Genomic DNA, 17,500 nt, shown 5'->3' on the forward strand with positions numbered 1-17,500 from the left:
CTTCCTTCTTCCCATTCTCGTTGTCCTCTTTCTTATTCTCTTCTTCTTTCTCCTCCTTATCCACTTTTGTCTCCTCATCTTACTTTTCTTCTATTCCTCCTCTCCTTCCTCTCCTTCCTCTTCCTCCTTTTCTTTCCTCTCCTCGTTGTCTTCGTTTTCCTCCTCGTCCTTCTGCTTCTCCCCTACTTTCTCTTTCCTCTTCCTCCCACTTCTCCTTCTCATCGTTCTCCTTCTCCTACTCCTCTTTCTCCATCTTTTCCTTCCACACTCTCCTCCGCATCATTTTTCCCTCCTGTTCTTTTTCCACTTTCTTCTGCCTTTCGCAGTAATGGTAACAATAATAATGAAAACAACAACAACAACAACAACAACAACAACAACAACAACAACAACCACCACCACCACCACCACCAACAACAACAACAACACCACCACCACCAACACCACCACCACCAACACCACCACCACCACAACCACCACCACCACCACCAAATAGTAATAGTAACATCCTATTAATAGCAATGATATAGTAATGATGGTAATAGTAATAGTAATAACAGTAGTAATAGTAATAAAGTAGTAATAGTACGAGGTAATAGTAGTAATAATAATAATAAAATAACCACCTCGACATGATCCTTCCCCAAACAGTTCCTCATGGATCGTGGCCGGCAAGGCGGACCCGAACTCTCCTCCCCGGATCCACGTCCATCCGGACTCGCCGGCGAAGGGCACCCAGTGGATGAAGCAGGTCACCTCCTTCGACAAGCTCAAGCTCACCAACAACCAACTCGACGACAACGGACACGTGAGTTGTGACCCCAAATCCTTCCTGTCTTCAGGTGGTCCTGATCCTAATAGGGGATGGGTATGCAGACTCTTCAGAGAGTCACAAGACTCAGAAATCCAGGCTCAGAGACTCGTAGAATCAGACTCAGAAACCCAGGGACTCACAGAGCCTGTGTCTCATAGATCGTGGGTCTCACAAAGATCCAAAGACCGTGAGACTCAAAGTCCTTAAGACTCAAAGACTCAAGAAACCCAGATTCAGGGACTCAGGGATTCACGGGTCCTTTGTCTCATAGATCGTGAGTTTCACAAACCCTGAGAGACAAAGAACCAAAGGCCGTGAGACTCTAATCCCACAGACTCAGGCTCGGAGACTCACATACTCACAAATACACAGACTCAGAAACTCACGGACCCAGTGACTAAGAGACTCAGAGACCCAAACACTCAGACTCACAAATCCTGAGGCTCACAGAACCTAAGACTCAGATACTCAAAGACTCAAAGACCCAAAGACCGTGAAACTCAAAGTCTCAGAGACTCACGCCCCGAGACTCACAGACTCATAGACTCAGAGACTCAAAAACTCACAGACCCAATGACTAAAAGACCCAGTGACTGAGAGACTTAGGGACCCAAATACTCGCTCACAGATCCTGAGGCTCATAGACCATGAGACTAAAAGGCTCAAAGACTGACACTCAGAGACCCAGAGCCAGCTACCAGAATCCTCCTTTGAATGCAGACTCCAAATATCTTCTTAAGATTTTTCGCTAAGGTGAGGTTTCTTCTTCTTTAGCTGGATAAAATCGTCTGACGTCACCCAAAAATAAATCTTTAAAAAGCGTCTCCGGACCAAAAGGGTCAATCTCTTTTGGTACATTAACGTATTTTATGTACTTTGTTTAGATACATACATACGTAGATACATACATACGCACGTACGTACATGCATAAACACACACACACACACACACACACACACACACACACACACACACACACACACACACACACACACACACACACACACACACACACACACACACACACACACACATAATATATATATATATATATATATATATATATATATTGCATCTGAATTATATCTTATCACAAAATTCAGTTCCTCATAATTTCCATTTTCTGCTTATCATATCTTCCAACAACCTATACCATAATATGTGATTATATTAGACATTCTGACATTATGGTACATTGTTATTCTTTGCTACATGAAGTCATGAGATATACTAAGGTAATTTTTGTGGCAAGGGACTTTGACAAAGGAAGGGGTACCATGGGATCGTTTGGATGAGACCACCCGCCTTCGTGGTGGTATGGGCCACCCACCGAAGTTCACCGAGTGGGTGGAGGATAGAGACCTCCGGAGTCCACGTCACAATAAGGTCGACTTTGGGTTATATAAAATCCCAATATCACCCCTATGGACACTCATGTGAACAATGTCTTTTGTAATAAGACGTTCAGAAAATCATTATTATTTTATTTTATTTCATTTTTTTCATCAAGTTTTCTTTGTTCATGTGATTAGTAGCTATGGAATGAAAGCTGTTTTATACAGTGGTAATTTATGATACTTTGACGGATATTTTCTTCAGTGCTAACATGCAAATTTTACTATCGTGTTACTTTGCAAATTATGCAAGGAATACATAGTTGAACAAATAAATCTTATTTCTTGATTCAAGTAAATTTTCAACAGGTTGGTTTGAATCACACACACACACACACACACACACACACACACACACACACACACACACACACACACACACACACACACACACACACACACACACACACACACACACACACAAACACACACACACACACACACACATGTATATATATATATATATATATATATATATATATAATGAACCAAGATGAAGTATAGGTGTAAATCATTCGTCTTCCAGGATCTAACCAATCATGTATTTGCTGGGGGAGAGGCTTTGATGCAAAGTAGAGCAAGTGGGCGGGGCTTCTATGTAAACGTGGTTGACAATTCGTAAAGTGTTCATTGGTACTCGACTTCTTTGTTGGCACTGACGCTCGTGGTCCTGTCTTTGCACTCGAGGGGTCCCGGCTGATTATTCTTAATCTTCATGGGGCGATTTAGAGACACTGTACTCACATATCTGTATACATATGTTTGTGCACAAATGTATGAATATGTCCATTTTTGCATATACACCCTATTTCCTAAACCTATGTACACACACACACCACACACACACACACACACACACACACACACACACACACACACACACACACACACACACACACACACACACACACACACACACACACACACACACACACACACACACACACACACACACACACACACACACACACACACACACACACACACACACACACACACACACGATTCTTGTTTCTATGTACCTATGTCTCTCTCCCTGTCTCTCTCTTCATATGTTTCTCTCTCTCTCTCTCTCTCTCTCTCTGTGTGTCTCTTTCTTCATATGTTTCTCTCTCTTCTCCCTCCCTCTCTCTCTTCCTCTCTCCCTATGTGTCTCTCTCTCTCTCTTCATATGTTTCTCTCTCTCTTTTAACAACCGGTTCCTCCTCCTCCCGGTTGCAGATCATCTTGAACTCGATGCACCGGTACCAACCCCGGTTTCACGTTGTCTACGTCAACCAGAAGGGCGAGGACGTCAGCGCCACCGAGAACTTCAAAACCTTCGTTTACCCAGAGACCCAGTTCACCGCCGTCACAGCCTACCAGAACCACAGGGTGAGTACTGTAACATATGATTATGTTCCTTGGACTAGGTGAGCATTTGTGTCCTCACGAAACCACAGTCTCGGCTCTGACGAGCCACGTTTCTGTGCGGCTGTCACCTTCGCTACTTTTGAGTACGTCGACTGTGTATATAAACAGCTTGGTCCTGTAACCAGATGCCCGGGGGACCAGTAACATTATTATATGTTACATTGGTGACCCCAGAGTGACGTAGTGAGAGAATAATACGCTGATAACTCGCGTGTGTTCTTTATTCTACTGTTGGGTTGCAAGTGTAAAGTGGGACTGGGCAGCTGGTTATAAGTACTTCGTGGTCGCCTTCTTCAGTAGGGTGGTGGACATTGGAATCAAATTAATAGAATAAATAGATAAAATCAGCAAACAAATATAAATATTATAAATAGAAAATGGTGGGCATTTAGGTCAAATTTATAGATCTCTCTATATACCGCGAGCTTTTTCCACCTTACAAGGGAGGTAGCCAAGTCAGAGGCACGTACCTATTTCCACCCATTTCGCTCCCCTCGACCCCCCTTTCCACCCTACCCATCTCAGTTCCTTATGGATGACGGGTCATCCCTACATCCACCAACTTCTTTGGGTCAAACGCAACGCATAAAATAAATTGATAAAATTGATAGATAAATATAATGAATAGGAAATGGTGGGTAGTGAGGTCAAATTAACAAATAGAATAATAGAATAAAATGATTAAACAAATTGATATGAAAAATAGAAAGCGGTGAGCATTGGGGTCAAATAAATAAATAGATTGAATGAATAGTATGAATAAACAAATAGATATAATAAAGAGAAAGTGGAGGGCATTGGAGCCAAATCAATATATAAAACACATAAATAGAATTAATAAATAGATAAATATGATGAATAGAATATGGTAAGTATTGGGATCAAATTCATAACTATGATAAATAGAATTAATAATCAAGTAGATATAATAAGCAGAAAAATATATAGATAACTAAATACACCAGTAGACAAATAAACAAGGTTAATCAATAAATAGATATAAAAAAATATAAATATACAATTTAGATAGATGAATAACGGATAAACAAATAAATTAACAAACAAATAAACGAAATAGACACAAATGAATAGATAAATGATAAAGATAAATGAATAATAATTAAATACATAAATGAGTACACAAACGAATAGAATAGATAAATGAATAAATAAATAGATAAGTAAATAGACAAATGAATATTTATAATGGATGAATAAGTAAATATGGTAAAAAGGCGAGGCTCGACCTCGGATATCTGAATTAGCGGTCGAGAACGGAACCCCTGCACCATCGAGCCGTGTATGTATGTGTGTATATATGTATATATGTATGTGCGTATTTGTATGTATGTATATGTGTTTGTATTTATGTATGTATGTTTGTAAGTATGTATGTATGTGTGTATGTTTGTGTGTATATGTATGTACGTGTGTGCGATTTTGTATGTATGTATGTTTGTATATATGTTTGTATGTATGTATGTGTGTATGTATGTATATTTGTATGTATGTGTGCATGTTTGTATGTATGCACGTATGTACGTATTTGCATGTATGTATATATGTTTGTATGTATGTATATATGCATTTACGTATTTGTATGTATATTTATGGGTAAGTAGTTTTTCGTGCACATTTTTCGCCATCTGTCGGGAATAACATACATCCATGCCAACCGTATCGCACTAAGCTTCTTACAATCTCATCTTCCCTCTCCCCTCCCCTCCTCTCTCCCTCCCCCTTTCCCCTCCCCTCCCCCTCCCCCGCCCTCTACAGATCTGCAGATACGGATATACGCATACCCACACGCACTGGCGGTGCGGTTGATGTAAATACGCATAAACGCATATTCTCATAAAGAGCTTCGGTGTTCTTTGTGGGCTTCAAGGCTTCAGAAAGTTCCCTTTATCGGGAGTTTCTGAAATTCGGAATAGAAGGATTTGAATATTTACTCGTCTTTTGACGAACCCCCTATGCACTTTAAATGATAATGATATTAGTGATAAATGTAATAATGGTGATAATAATGATAGTAATAATGATAACGATAATGATAATAATAATAATGATAGTAATAATAATAATGAAAATAATTATAACTAAAAACAATAATAAAGATAATGATAATTATAATTATAGATAATAACGTGAATAATAATCAATAATAATAATAATAGTAATAATAATGATAATAATAATAATAATTATGATAATAATAATAATAATAATAATAATTATGATAATAATAATAATAATAATGATAATAATAATAATAATAATAATAATAATAATAATGACTAATAATATCAATGATAATAATAATGATAAAATAATAATAATAATAATAATAATAATAATAATAATAATAATATTGATAAATATAATAAATGATAATTATACTCATAACAACAACGATAACAAGTGAGTGAATAAAAGAGGGACCACCGTGCCAACCAGACAGGACCACTTCGAAATTTGTCGACGAACTTTAGAACCCGAGGATAGTGTCACGCAAATGACGCGGTAGGATAGTTACGACCCTCCCATCAGCGTCTACGATGTCGGAATCGCTGCGACGCGACGTTCGTAACTCCACACCTTACGACTTCTGGAGATCGTAAATTGTCCCAAGGACCTCAACAGCGTCATAGGACCAGACACGAGGTCCTGGGGGCCCTAAGGACCTCGTAAGGGCCTCGTAAGGACATCGTAAGGACATCGTAAAGTCTGCTAAGCATCGTAATAAGCGAGGAGGCCAGGGGTAGGGAAGAGGGACCTTAGGCAAGACTCGGTCTCGAGTTCGAGCTGTACCTCGTACAAATGAAGAAATGTGCTCTAAGAAAGTTAGCGAGGAGAAACGGAGTTAACGAAAAGGGTTAAAGTATCGACTTGGCTTGTCAGAACCAGGTTATCGGACGATTTTATCTTTATTATATCATTACTATTTATTTATTTATTTGTTTATTTATCTATTTATTTTTATGACTATTATTACTGTTTTTACCCTGAGCTGCGTCCTTGCCGCTTTATCATCCTACCTCTCTTTCTCTTTATCTTTTATTTCTTTGTTCTTACATATATATATTTTACTCTTTTACTTTCTTCTTCTCTCTGTCTTCTCTTTCTCAGTCTTTTTCTCTTTCTTTTTTCAATCTCTTTTCTCTTCTCTCTTCTCTCTTGCTTGTCTCTTCTCTCACTTTTTTCTCGTTCCTCTCTTTTCTTTTTCTCTTTCCTCTCGTTCCTTTCTCTTTTCTATCCTCTTTCTCTCTCTCTCTCTCTCTCTCTCTCTCTCTCTCTCTCTCTCTCTCTCTCTCTCTCTCTCTCTCTCTCTCTCTCTCTCTCTTCCCATTCCCCACTTCCTTCATCTTCCTCTTCCTCTTCCCTTTCTTCCTTCCCATCCCTTTTCCTTTCCTTTGTCTCTTGGTTCGCGCTCACTCCCCTTCCCTTCCCTTCCTTTCCCTTCCCACTCCCACCACCCCCACCCACCCACTCTTCCCCTCCTCCTCCTCTTCCCTCCTCTCCTCCTCTACCTCCTTCGTTCATCTTCTCTTCTCCTTTCCCCTCCCTCACTTCCCTCACCTTCTCCATTCCCCTCTCCCTTACTTACCTTCCCCCCTCCCCCCTCCTCCCCCTCCCCGTCTCCCCTCTCCCCTCCTTCCCACCCCCCTCTCCCCTTCCTCCCCACCCCCTCTCCTCCTCCTCCCCATCCCCCTCTCCCCCTCCTCCCCACTCTCTCCCCCTCCTTCCCACCCCCCTCTCCCCTTCCTCCCCACCCCCTCTCCTCCTCCTCCCCATCCCCCTCTCCTCTCCTCCCCACCCCCTCTACCCCTCCTCCATATCCCCCTCTTCCCCTCCTTCCCATTCCGCTCTCCTCCTCCCCCTCTCCCACTTAACCCTCCCCCCTCTCCTCTCCCGGTCTCCCTCACCTTTCCCATCGCTCTCTCCCCATCCTACCATCCTTCCCCCTCCCCATTCCTCCATATTCTCCCTCCCCTTCTCCATTCCCCTCTCTCTTAACTTCCTCCCCTCCTCGCCCATCCCCCTCTCCCCCTTTACCCTTCCCCTCTCCCCCCTCCAAGTCTTCCTCTCCATCCTCATTGCTCTCTCCCCATCCTCTCCATTCCCCAACCTCCCCCCTCCCTCTCCCCCCTCCCCCTCTCCCCCCTCCAAGTCTTCCTCTCTATCCTCATTGCTCTCTCCCCATCCTACCTCCCTCCTCCTCTCCATTCCCCATCCTTCCCCCTCCCTCTCCCCCCTCCCCCTCTCCCCCTCCCCTACCTTCCTCTCTGCAGGGGTTCAGTGATTTGTAAGTTTCGTATTGACGGGTGTCGAGTGTCCCAGCCAGGGTGTCATGGCCCCTTAGGGTGCCAGGGAGGTAGGGAGAAAGGGAGATAAGCAGGGAGGGAAGGAAAGGAAGCAGGGAGGGAGGGAGGGAGGGAGGGAGGGAGGGAGGGAGGGAGGGAGGGAGGGAGGGAGAGAGGGAGGGGGGGAGAGAGGGAGGGAGAGAGGGAGGGAGGGAGGGAGGGAATAAGAGAATGTGGGATTGTAACGAAGGATTATATTAAGTATAGGTAACCCTCTCCCTCCCTCTCCCTCCTCCTCCCCTTCCCCCCTCCCCCGTACCCTTCCCCCCCTTCCCTATAATTATACTGTAGGATACAGCATCATACCCGAAGACGCCTTATCGTTGTTTTAGTTCATTTAATTTTATTTCAACTTGTTTTTATTATATTTTATTTTTCATAAGTAATTGACATTTATTTCAACTTGTTTTTATTATATTTTATTTTTCATAAGTAATTGACATTTCTACATCTATTATATTTTCATGAATATTAATAACTTATCTATTTATTTATTTATTTTCTTGTTTTTTATTTTTGGGATCCCAGTTCGTGACATATGCACAGAGAGTGGGAAATTCCCCTGGAAGAATAAAATCACTTAACGGCAGCTAGAACAAATAGACTGAAGTATCTAGGGATGAAGGTTCGATAATATAGAAATTATAGATTCTATTGCCAAATAGATAATTTTTTGTTATAGATTTTTTTGTAAGTGTAGTTATGTTATTGTAGTGGTTCTGTATAAGGTTTTAATTCAGTTTGCGAAATAAAATTGCGTAGGTATCTTTAAACAAATTTAGCCGAATAGATATTTTTTTTTATCATAGATTTTCTTTATAGATGAAGTTATGTTATTGTAGCTGTTCTATACAGTTTTAATTCAATTAGCGAACAAGATTGCGTAGGTCTATTTGGATTTTTTCTATTGCCAAATAGATAAGTTTTCATTACATTTTTTTCTCATAAATGAAGTTATGTTATTGTAACAGTTCTGTACACATATTTAATTCAATTAGCGAACAAGATTGAGTGCGTCTCTTTGGACTTCTGGTCGTGTCTTGGGTGTTGGGTAATGAGATCGGGATAGGTGTATAATGGCCGCCAGGAGCAAATGTCCAAACAGACACGACGCTTAACGAGAGCGGGAGGCGGATAAATCACCTAATCTGTCTCATGACGTCACGCGGCATCCTGCGCGAGGCGAGCCCACCACGGCGCCCTACTGCGCAACCCGACACAGGGAGCGGGCACCCGCCAATCTGCCAATGCTCCATCTGGGATTTCTACTAAGCGGCGCAACGGAAGGCTTGCGGCCATGTGGGATCGCTAGCCGAATGCGCAGCGAAATGCTTGCGCCATATGGGATTACTGCCAAACTGCGCACAGGGCGGCGGGGTGGTGCGACTCCCCCGCGGGGAGAACGCACACGACGCGGCGCAAAGCAAACAACCCGCACGAGGACGGAATGGGATCTGCGCAGCTGCTTTGCGCATTCAACACCGCGCAGCTCGTAAGGAAACACTTGGGCTGCTTCGTATCTATTGCCCTGCATCCTAACAAGGTTAACGGTAATCAACTCTGTGTGTGTGTGTGTGTGTATATATATATATATATATATATATATATATGTATATATATATATATATATACACATATGTATAAATATATATATATATACATATGTATATATATATATGTATATATATATATATATATATTATATATATATATTATATATATACATATTAATATATATATATTATATATATACATATTAATATATACATATATATATATATATATATATATATACAGTATATATATATATATATATATATATATATATATATATATATTTCTTTATATATATATATATATATATATATATATATACATATATATAATAATGCATTCGTAATATGTAACGAAATCCTGCTACTGGAGAGAGAGAGAGAGAGAAAGAGAGAGAGAGATGTACCGTAAGTTCTCTATATTATAACCACAAAGTCAGGTCCCTTTGAGCAAATGGAAGCAAAGAGATTGAGAAAGAAAAAACATCCATCTGCTGAAGAGGACCACACATAGTGGTCGAAATATACGGATACCTCTGTACCTCAGCTCATATTTCTCCGAAAATGGGTTACAGTTCTATCTTCTCAAGAAAATGTTCACATATTTTTCAGACACAGAAAAGGACACTTGGGGAGACTTAAAAATTGCTCTCACGATCACGTGACCGATTGGGTCAAGACAGGTCACCTTAGAAATTAATTTGGTAACTGCGAATCAGTATGAATGTACTTATGTATGTATATACTCGTATGTATGTATGTATGTATGTATGTATGTATGTATGTATGTATGTATGCATATATGTAAGTATATATATGTATGTATGTGGAAGCTCGCTGGCCGAGAAGATGAGGCCGTCGCTACTTATAGGGAAAGTCGAGGGGATAGTGGTTCGAACCCAGCCACCGGCGAGTTGATCTAAGGGCATGGTTAATTGAATTCCACGTTACAAATCCTCTGGAAGGGGCATCGCCCTAGCCTCCTGATAGGGTGTGGGAGCTTTTCGCGACTTTAAACCAAATCATCATCTTAATAGTTTATTCATTGTATTTCGGAAATACCAAAGTTGTAGAGCTATTTATCGACAGAATTTTCAACTGTCTCCAAAACTAAACTGGAATATTTGAAATAATGATAGTGTTTTCTCAGTTTATTCTGGAATTTTATTTCTCATCTCTTTGTATTCGTCTCCTGAAGATGATCACAGTATAGAACATATCGTTCTTTTTCTTGCTCTTCCCTCTCCTCTCCTCCTTTCCCCTCTGATCGTTTACTCCCCTCTCCTATCCCCTTCCTTAATCCCCTCCCCGTCTCCTTTCCCCTTCCTCTCTCCGTTTTCTTCCTTTTTCTTTCTCTTCCCTTTTCCTTCTCCCCTGCCCCTTCTGCCCTTCCCTTTCTTCCTCTTTTCGCCTCTCCCCTTTCTCTCCCCTCTTCCCTTTTTTTTTTGTCTTCTTCCTCTCATTCTTTCATTTATGTTTTTTTCTTCCTTTTCCTCTCCCGTCCGATGGCTACCTCCTCGTTCTCCTTTCTCTCTCTTCCTCCTCCTCTTCCTTTCCCCTCTTCGCTCCCCTCCCTCCTCTTCCTTGATGGCCGCTAGATCCAACACCGTCGTGCTGACATTAGCGCTATTCCGTTGTTTAATAGCACAGCTGTTGACACCAACCACCATCAGTGCCAGACTCCTTGCCACCACCACTACCACCACAACTGACACCACCGTCACTGCCAACCTACCAACCAAACAGCTGCACCGTTTCTCTTCCTGTGTCACCTCTGACAACAGTTTTCGCCTATTGGTTTATGTTGTCAGTGTTTTGGTGTTAAGTATTTGTTTGTCCTCCTTCGAGAAGATACGCACACACGCACATATGTACACACACACACACACACACACGCACACACACACACACACACACACACACACACACACACACACACACACACACACACACACACACACACACACACACACACACACACACACACACACGTGTAACCCCTGTTCACCTAGCAGTGAGTAGGTACGGGACGTTAGTCAAGGAGTTGTGACCTTGCTGTCCCGGTGTGTGGTGTGTGAGTGGTCTCAGACCTACCCAGAGATCGGCAAATAATGAGCTCTGAGCTCACTGCCGTAGGGTGGTGTCTGGCTGTCTCGACAGAGACTGCAGCAGATCCGAGGTGAATGCACACACACACACACACACACACACACACACACACACACACACACACACACACACACACACACACACACACACACACACACACACACACACACACACACACACGACTCGGTGGCGCGGTTGGTAGAGTCCCAGACTGTCACTACGGCGGTCCCGGTTCGAATCCTGCCCAGGGCTGAAAATAATTTCAGTATCGCTGCGCTTCGAGTCGTTACTCCAATTCTCGTGGGCGGGGAGTTGGGTGTGTGTGTGTGAGTGTAAGGTCAAAGCATTACCCATAGATCGGTCATACGAGCTCTGAGCTCTCTTCCGGGAGGGAAATAGCTGTCGATCACGAGTCCAACACGTGATCCAAAGACCAAGGTGAATCACACACACACACTTATTACGGGTAAACACATGGAATATTTGCATGTGGAGTGTCTGTCAAGCAAGTAATAAATTGTGCAACAGATATGAATAAATGGAGGGAGAGTGTGAATGGATGACGGGATAACGCGACCCAAAGGGATGTTCTTCGCATCCGCCTCTTAATTAAGGCGTTATCACATTGAGCATTTTTTTCCTCCAATCTATGACTAATCGGCGGTATCACCTCCGGAACTTTTTCCGCCGTAAAATCATTATGGCAGGATATTTTGATTTCTCAATAATTTACACAGGAATTTGAAATTCTATATGTTTTTGAATTTTGAAAAATTGAACATTTAAAATTGATATTTGATGTGCTGGAAGAAGATTAATTTCCTCCAGCATATCAGATTACTTTCCGAAAGCTGCAGGCTGCAAATCTGCTCCAACAGTCGAGGGAAAACAGCCCAATGTGATAACGCCCTCAGACGAGTGGATGAGGAGGGGAGGTGGACGTCGTAGGGTGAATCGGTGGGGATTAACCAGCTTCGGTTCATACTATTGTTTTTCTTTTTTCTTTGGTTCTTTATTATTATTGTTTTACTTATTTTTATTGTTTTTTATGGTGTACCTGCTTCAATTCATAAAAAATTTCTTTTCTTTATTATTTATCTACATTTTTTTTTTGTCTATGTCCAGATATATATATATATATATATATTATATATATATATATATATATATATATATATATATATATATATATATATATATATATATATATTGTCGGTAATACAAGCTGTTGAAGACGTGACTTATTCATTTTCAATATTCATTGGTTTTTATGTATCTTTATTTATTTCATCTGTTTCTATCTATTCATATTAATACATTTTCATTAACTTTTTATGTTTATTTATATATTTTGTTTCCTTACATATTCATTTAATTTAATTAGAATATAAATAAAATCCACAAGGAGCTATGATGAGAAGGAAACATAGCTAATGGATGAGAGTGGATTGGATGAGAGTGGAGTTGATGAGAGTAGAGTGGATAAGAGTGGAGTTGATGAGAGTGGAATGTATGAGACTGGAGTTGATGAGAGTGGAGTGGATGAGAGTGGAGTGGATGAGAGTAGAGTGGATGAGAGTGGATTGAATGAGAGTGGAATAGATGAGAGTGGAGTGGATGAGAGTGGAATGGATAAGGGTGGAGTGAGTGGGAGTGAAATAGGTAGGAGTGGTTTCGTACCTCCCTTGGTATGTAGATAAAAAGAATTATCTAAATATTTATTTGTTCATTTACTTATTCATTATTGAGAAAGTGTGCAGAAGGAAGCTTTCTTTGTGTGGTGCCTTAGTAACGCCTCCTTCTCTTCTCCTCCTTCTTTGATCGTCGTACCCGGCAGATCACGCAGCTCAAAATCGCCAGCAACCCCTTCGCCAAAGGATTTCGGGACTGCGACCCGGACGAGTGGTGAGTGTTTTCTCTCTCTCTCTCTATCTCTCTCTTTATCTCTCTCTCTCTCTCTCTCTCTCTCTCTCTCTCTCTCTCTCTCTCTCTCTCTCTCTCTCTCTCTCTCTCTCTCTCTCTCTCTCTCTCTCTCTCTCTCTCTCTCTTCTTCTCTCTCTCTCTCTCTCTCTTTGTCTCTCTCTCTCTCTCTCGCTCTCTCTCTCTCTCTCTCTCTCTCTCTCTCTCTCTCTCTCTCTCTCTCTCTTTCTCTCTCTCCTCTCTCTCCTCTCTCTCTCTCTCACTCTCTCTCTCTCTCTCTCTCTCTCTCTCTCTCTCTCTCTCTCTCTCTCTCTCTCTCTCTCTTTGTCTCTCTCTCTCTCTCTCTCTCTCTCTCTCTCTCTCTCTCATTCTCTCTCTCTCTCTCTCTCTCTCTCTCTCTCTCTCTCTCTCTCGCTCGCTCTCTCTTTCTATCTATCTCTATCTCTGTCTCTCTATCTCTCTCTCCCTGTCTCTCTTTTTGCGCTGGTTCAGAAACAGCTGTTTTTATTACCATTAATATTGTTATTGATATCGTTTTTGTTGTTGATACTGTTATTACTATTATTAAAGCTAATTGATATCATTACTATTGTTTATATTTTTGTCACTTATTGTTATCATTATTATCATTAATATAATTATTGTTATCATTGTTATTATCATTGTTATCCCATTGTTATCAGTGTTATCATTTTTATTATCATTATCAATGTTATTACTAATCATTATCATTACCATTATCACTATTACTATTAACATCATTATCATCGTTATCATTATCATTATTATTATTATTGTTATTTTTAATCATCATTACCATTATCACTATCACTATCATTACCTTTATTAATATCATTATTATCATCAGTTAGTCATTGCCATTATCGTTATCATTAACATCAGTATCAATACCATCATAATCACGTTTATTATCATTATAAATTCACCATTACTGTTTATATTCTATTTTAATACAACTTCATTACCTTTCTTCTCATCACTCCTCCACAGCGTCGTTGAAGTTTTAAACCAACTTCAACATCCAGGCAGTGGAGGCGTCGGAGGAGGTGGAGGAGGAGGAGGGGGTGGAGGAGGCGGCGGGAACGACCCCGGAGGTCAGAGGGGGCTGTCCCGCCCCCAGCAACGCCCCGCCAACGCCTACCAAGCCACCTACGGAGGAAACCCAAAGGACTTCAAGGGTGAGTGTTAAAAAACGAGGACATGTTGTAGGATGTATTTGAGTTGTAGGATGTATCGATGTATTGGTTGTCGGGGAGCCTAATGTATTCCTGAGGTGATTACTGTACATAAGAATGAAGGAGACTGGAAGAGACCATAAGGCCTACACTAGGCAGTTTCATGTAGGTCTTATGGTCTTTTGCTTACTGGTCTTGTATTGTTAAGGGAATCAACAGTTTTAGTCTTGCGTGGCGAAATATGTTTTATATTATTTTTTCTAATCTCATCCTTATTAAAGACAAACAAGAATATTGTCTTAAGTTTCGATACAAAAAGAAAGACAAGAGATAAGGAGAGAAAAAGAAAGAGAGGGTATGGCATCATATGTTGTCATCATGACGTCACACTTCCATTGTGAATATAGTGGCGTAGCTTCATAACACCCTTCCCTGACGTCACACAATATCAAAATGGCCGAATTTTTCAACTAAGGGAGAGACAGGCAAGTCCACATTTCTAGTAATAATTAGAGTTTTGTTAGGGAAGCTTTCTCTAGAAATGGTCCCTAGGTCATACATAGGACATTTCGTGTCTGTAGGTCCTTTTCCTTTTATTCTATCTGCCGGCATAGGATTTTAGTGAATGCCATGGGGCTCCTTTGATAGAAGGAGAGGGAAGGAGAAAGGAGTAAGAAGAGGAAGGAGGAGGAGGAGGAAGAGGGAGGAAGGGAGAAGGAGTAGGAGGAAGAAGGAGGAAGGGGGGGAGGAGGGGGAAAAGAGAAAGAGAAAAAGGGTGAAGGAGGAGAAGGAGGAGGAGGAGGATTATGTATAAGTGGAGGAAGATGGAGAGGTGGAGGAGTAGTGGGATTATATAGAAAAGGAAGATGATGATGATGATAATGAATAGGAGGATAATATGGAGGAGGAAGAGGAAGAGAAGGAGGGTTATGTAAAGGTGGAAGAAGATGGTGAGCAGGATTATTTAGAGGAGGTGGAAGAAGAGGATGAGGATAATATAGAAGAGAAAAGAGGGGATGTGAGGAGGAGGAGGATTATGTAGAGAAGGAGGAGGAAGAGAAGAAGAAGGAAGAGGAGGAGGAGGAGGAGGAGGAAGAGTTGGATCGCAAAGGCCGATGAGCAGCGGAATAACCGCGATTTGCCGCCCTCTCCGCCCGATTTACCGCCATTTGCCGCATGTGAGTGGCGCGAAACTGCGATTTGTCGCGGGTTCGTGAAAACATGCGGGTGCCTGCTGCTGCTGCTGCTGCTGGGCAGAGGGCCGCCCCATGCGCAGAGGCCGGTCCGCAGGGAGCACCTGCCTATAGGCTTATGTGTAGTCTATCCATTTCAGATTGGTTTACCAATTGGTGACAGCAGTCTTCTCTTCCTCCTCCTCCTCCTCCTCCTCCTCCTCCTCCCCTTCCTCCTCCTCCCCTTCCTCCTCCTCCCATTCCTCCTCCTCCTTCGCCTTTTCCTCCTCCTCCCCTTCCTCCTCCTCCCCTTCCTCCTCCTCCCATTCCTCCTCCTCCTTCGCCTTTTCCTCCTCCTCTCCCTCCTCTTCCTCGTTCTCCATTTCCTCCTCCTCCTCTTCCTCCTCCTTCTCCCCTCCTCCTCCTTCTCCCCTCCTCCTCTTCCTCCTCCCCTCCTCTTCCTCCTCCTCCTCCATTTCCTCCTCCTTCTCCTCCTCGTGCTACTACTATAAGGCGGTGACATAGAAACTGAGTCACATTGATACAAAATAATTCAACCTTTCTTCCCAGAGTTATCTATGGGAGGATCGCTGCCAGTCGCTGTGGGGCTGCGGGTTATTAGTAAACCTCAAGGCAATGTTTATCATTATCATTTTAACTTAAAAGAAATTCATTATAAAATATCAGTTCCTGTTGGAGTAACAGTAACAGCGCTTTAACCTGAATATGAAAAATGATAAGAAATAACAAAGTACATTCATCCCTTATTTTAACGAACTCTCCATTTAACGGATATCGGAAGCAACGAACAAAATCTGTCACAGCCGACTTAGTCTGTAAGTCCTACTATACGATCACGGCATACCAACAACACCTCTCCATCATCCAAGATAACTCGGATTTAAACTTAAACAAAAAAAAAAAAACAAAAAAAAAAAAAAAAAAAAAAAAAAAAAAAAAAAAAAAAAAAAAAAAAAAAAAAAAAAAAATCTGTATTATAGTGTATATTTACAGTGAATAGATGTTTTACATTGTCAGATTGGATGTTGCGTTTGATTAAAAGTACAGTACTGTATTATTTTGCTTCCTTCAGTAATGTCAATTCTTGATATTAACCACTGCAGACTTAGTGTCAGTAACTGCGGACAATCGGTATTAATGGACCGATATTCTCCCCTTTTCGTCTGTGAAGATGAGGGATGAGTGTAAAGTAATTCTTCGATATCTGATTATTATGAACCAACAATAGAGAAAATAGTGCCCGATTTACATGTAGCTGACGATAAATAGGGTTTCTGTCTTTGTGCGGACTAAATCCCACCGAAGAGGTGGAGTCAGATGGTCGAGGAGGGATTGAAGGAGGGTGAGGTTCAGGAAGAGTCTTATTTATGAAACTCTGTTTGGTCTTGTATCGTTTTGAATTCGTGTATGTTCTGTATGTCGATGTATTCATATGTGTATATAAGTGTGTTTGTGTGTGTGTGTGTGTGGACGTTATTTGAATGAGTGTATAATTGTGTGTAGTGTGTGTGTGGTAAGTGTTTGTGTGTGTGTGTGTGTGTGT

The 17,500-nt window shown here is 41.4% G+C and overlaps 1 protein-coding gene across 1 annotated transcript in view; it reads left to right on the forward strand.

The window, feature by feature from the left end:
* The window catches only part of org-1 (T-box transcription factor 1), a 276,894-nt gene that overhangs the window by 150,867 nt on the left and 108,527 nt on the right, over positions 1–17,500 (forward strand). The window contains exons 4-7 of the mRNA XM_076186541.1: positions 652–808; positions 3,431–3,583; positions 13,486–13,553; positions 14,580–14,767. Coding sequence (XP_076042656.1) covers positions 652–808; positions 3,431–3,583; positions 13,486–13,553; positions 14,580–14,767 — 566 coding nt within the window. The remainder of the gene's footprint in view (positions 1–651; positions 809–3,430; positions 3,584–13,485; positions 13,554–14,579; positions 14,768–17,500) is intronic.

Source organism: Oratosquilla oratoria, chromosome 6, assembly GCF_046742065.1.
Source record: "Oratosquilla oratoria isolate Oo_2021 chromosome 6, ASM4674206v1, whole genome shotgun sequence".
In the NCBI taxonomy this organism is placed as follows: Eukaryota; Metazoa; Arthropoda; class Malacostraca; order Stomatopoda; family Squillidae; genus Oratosquilla; species Oratosquilla oratoria.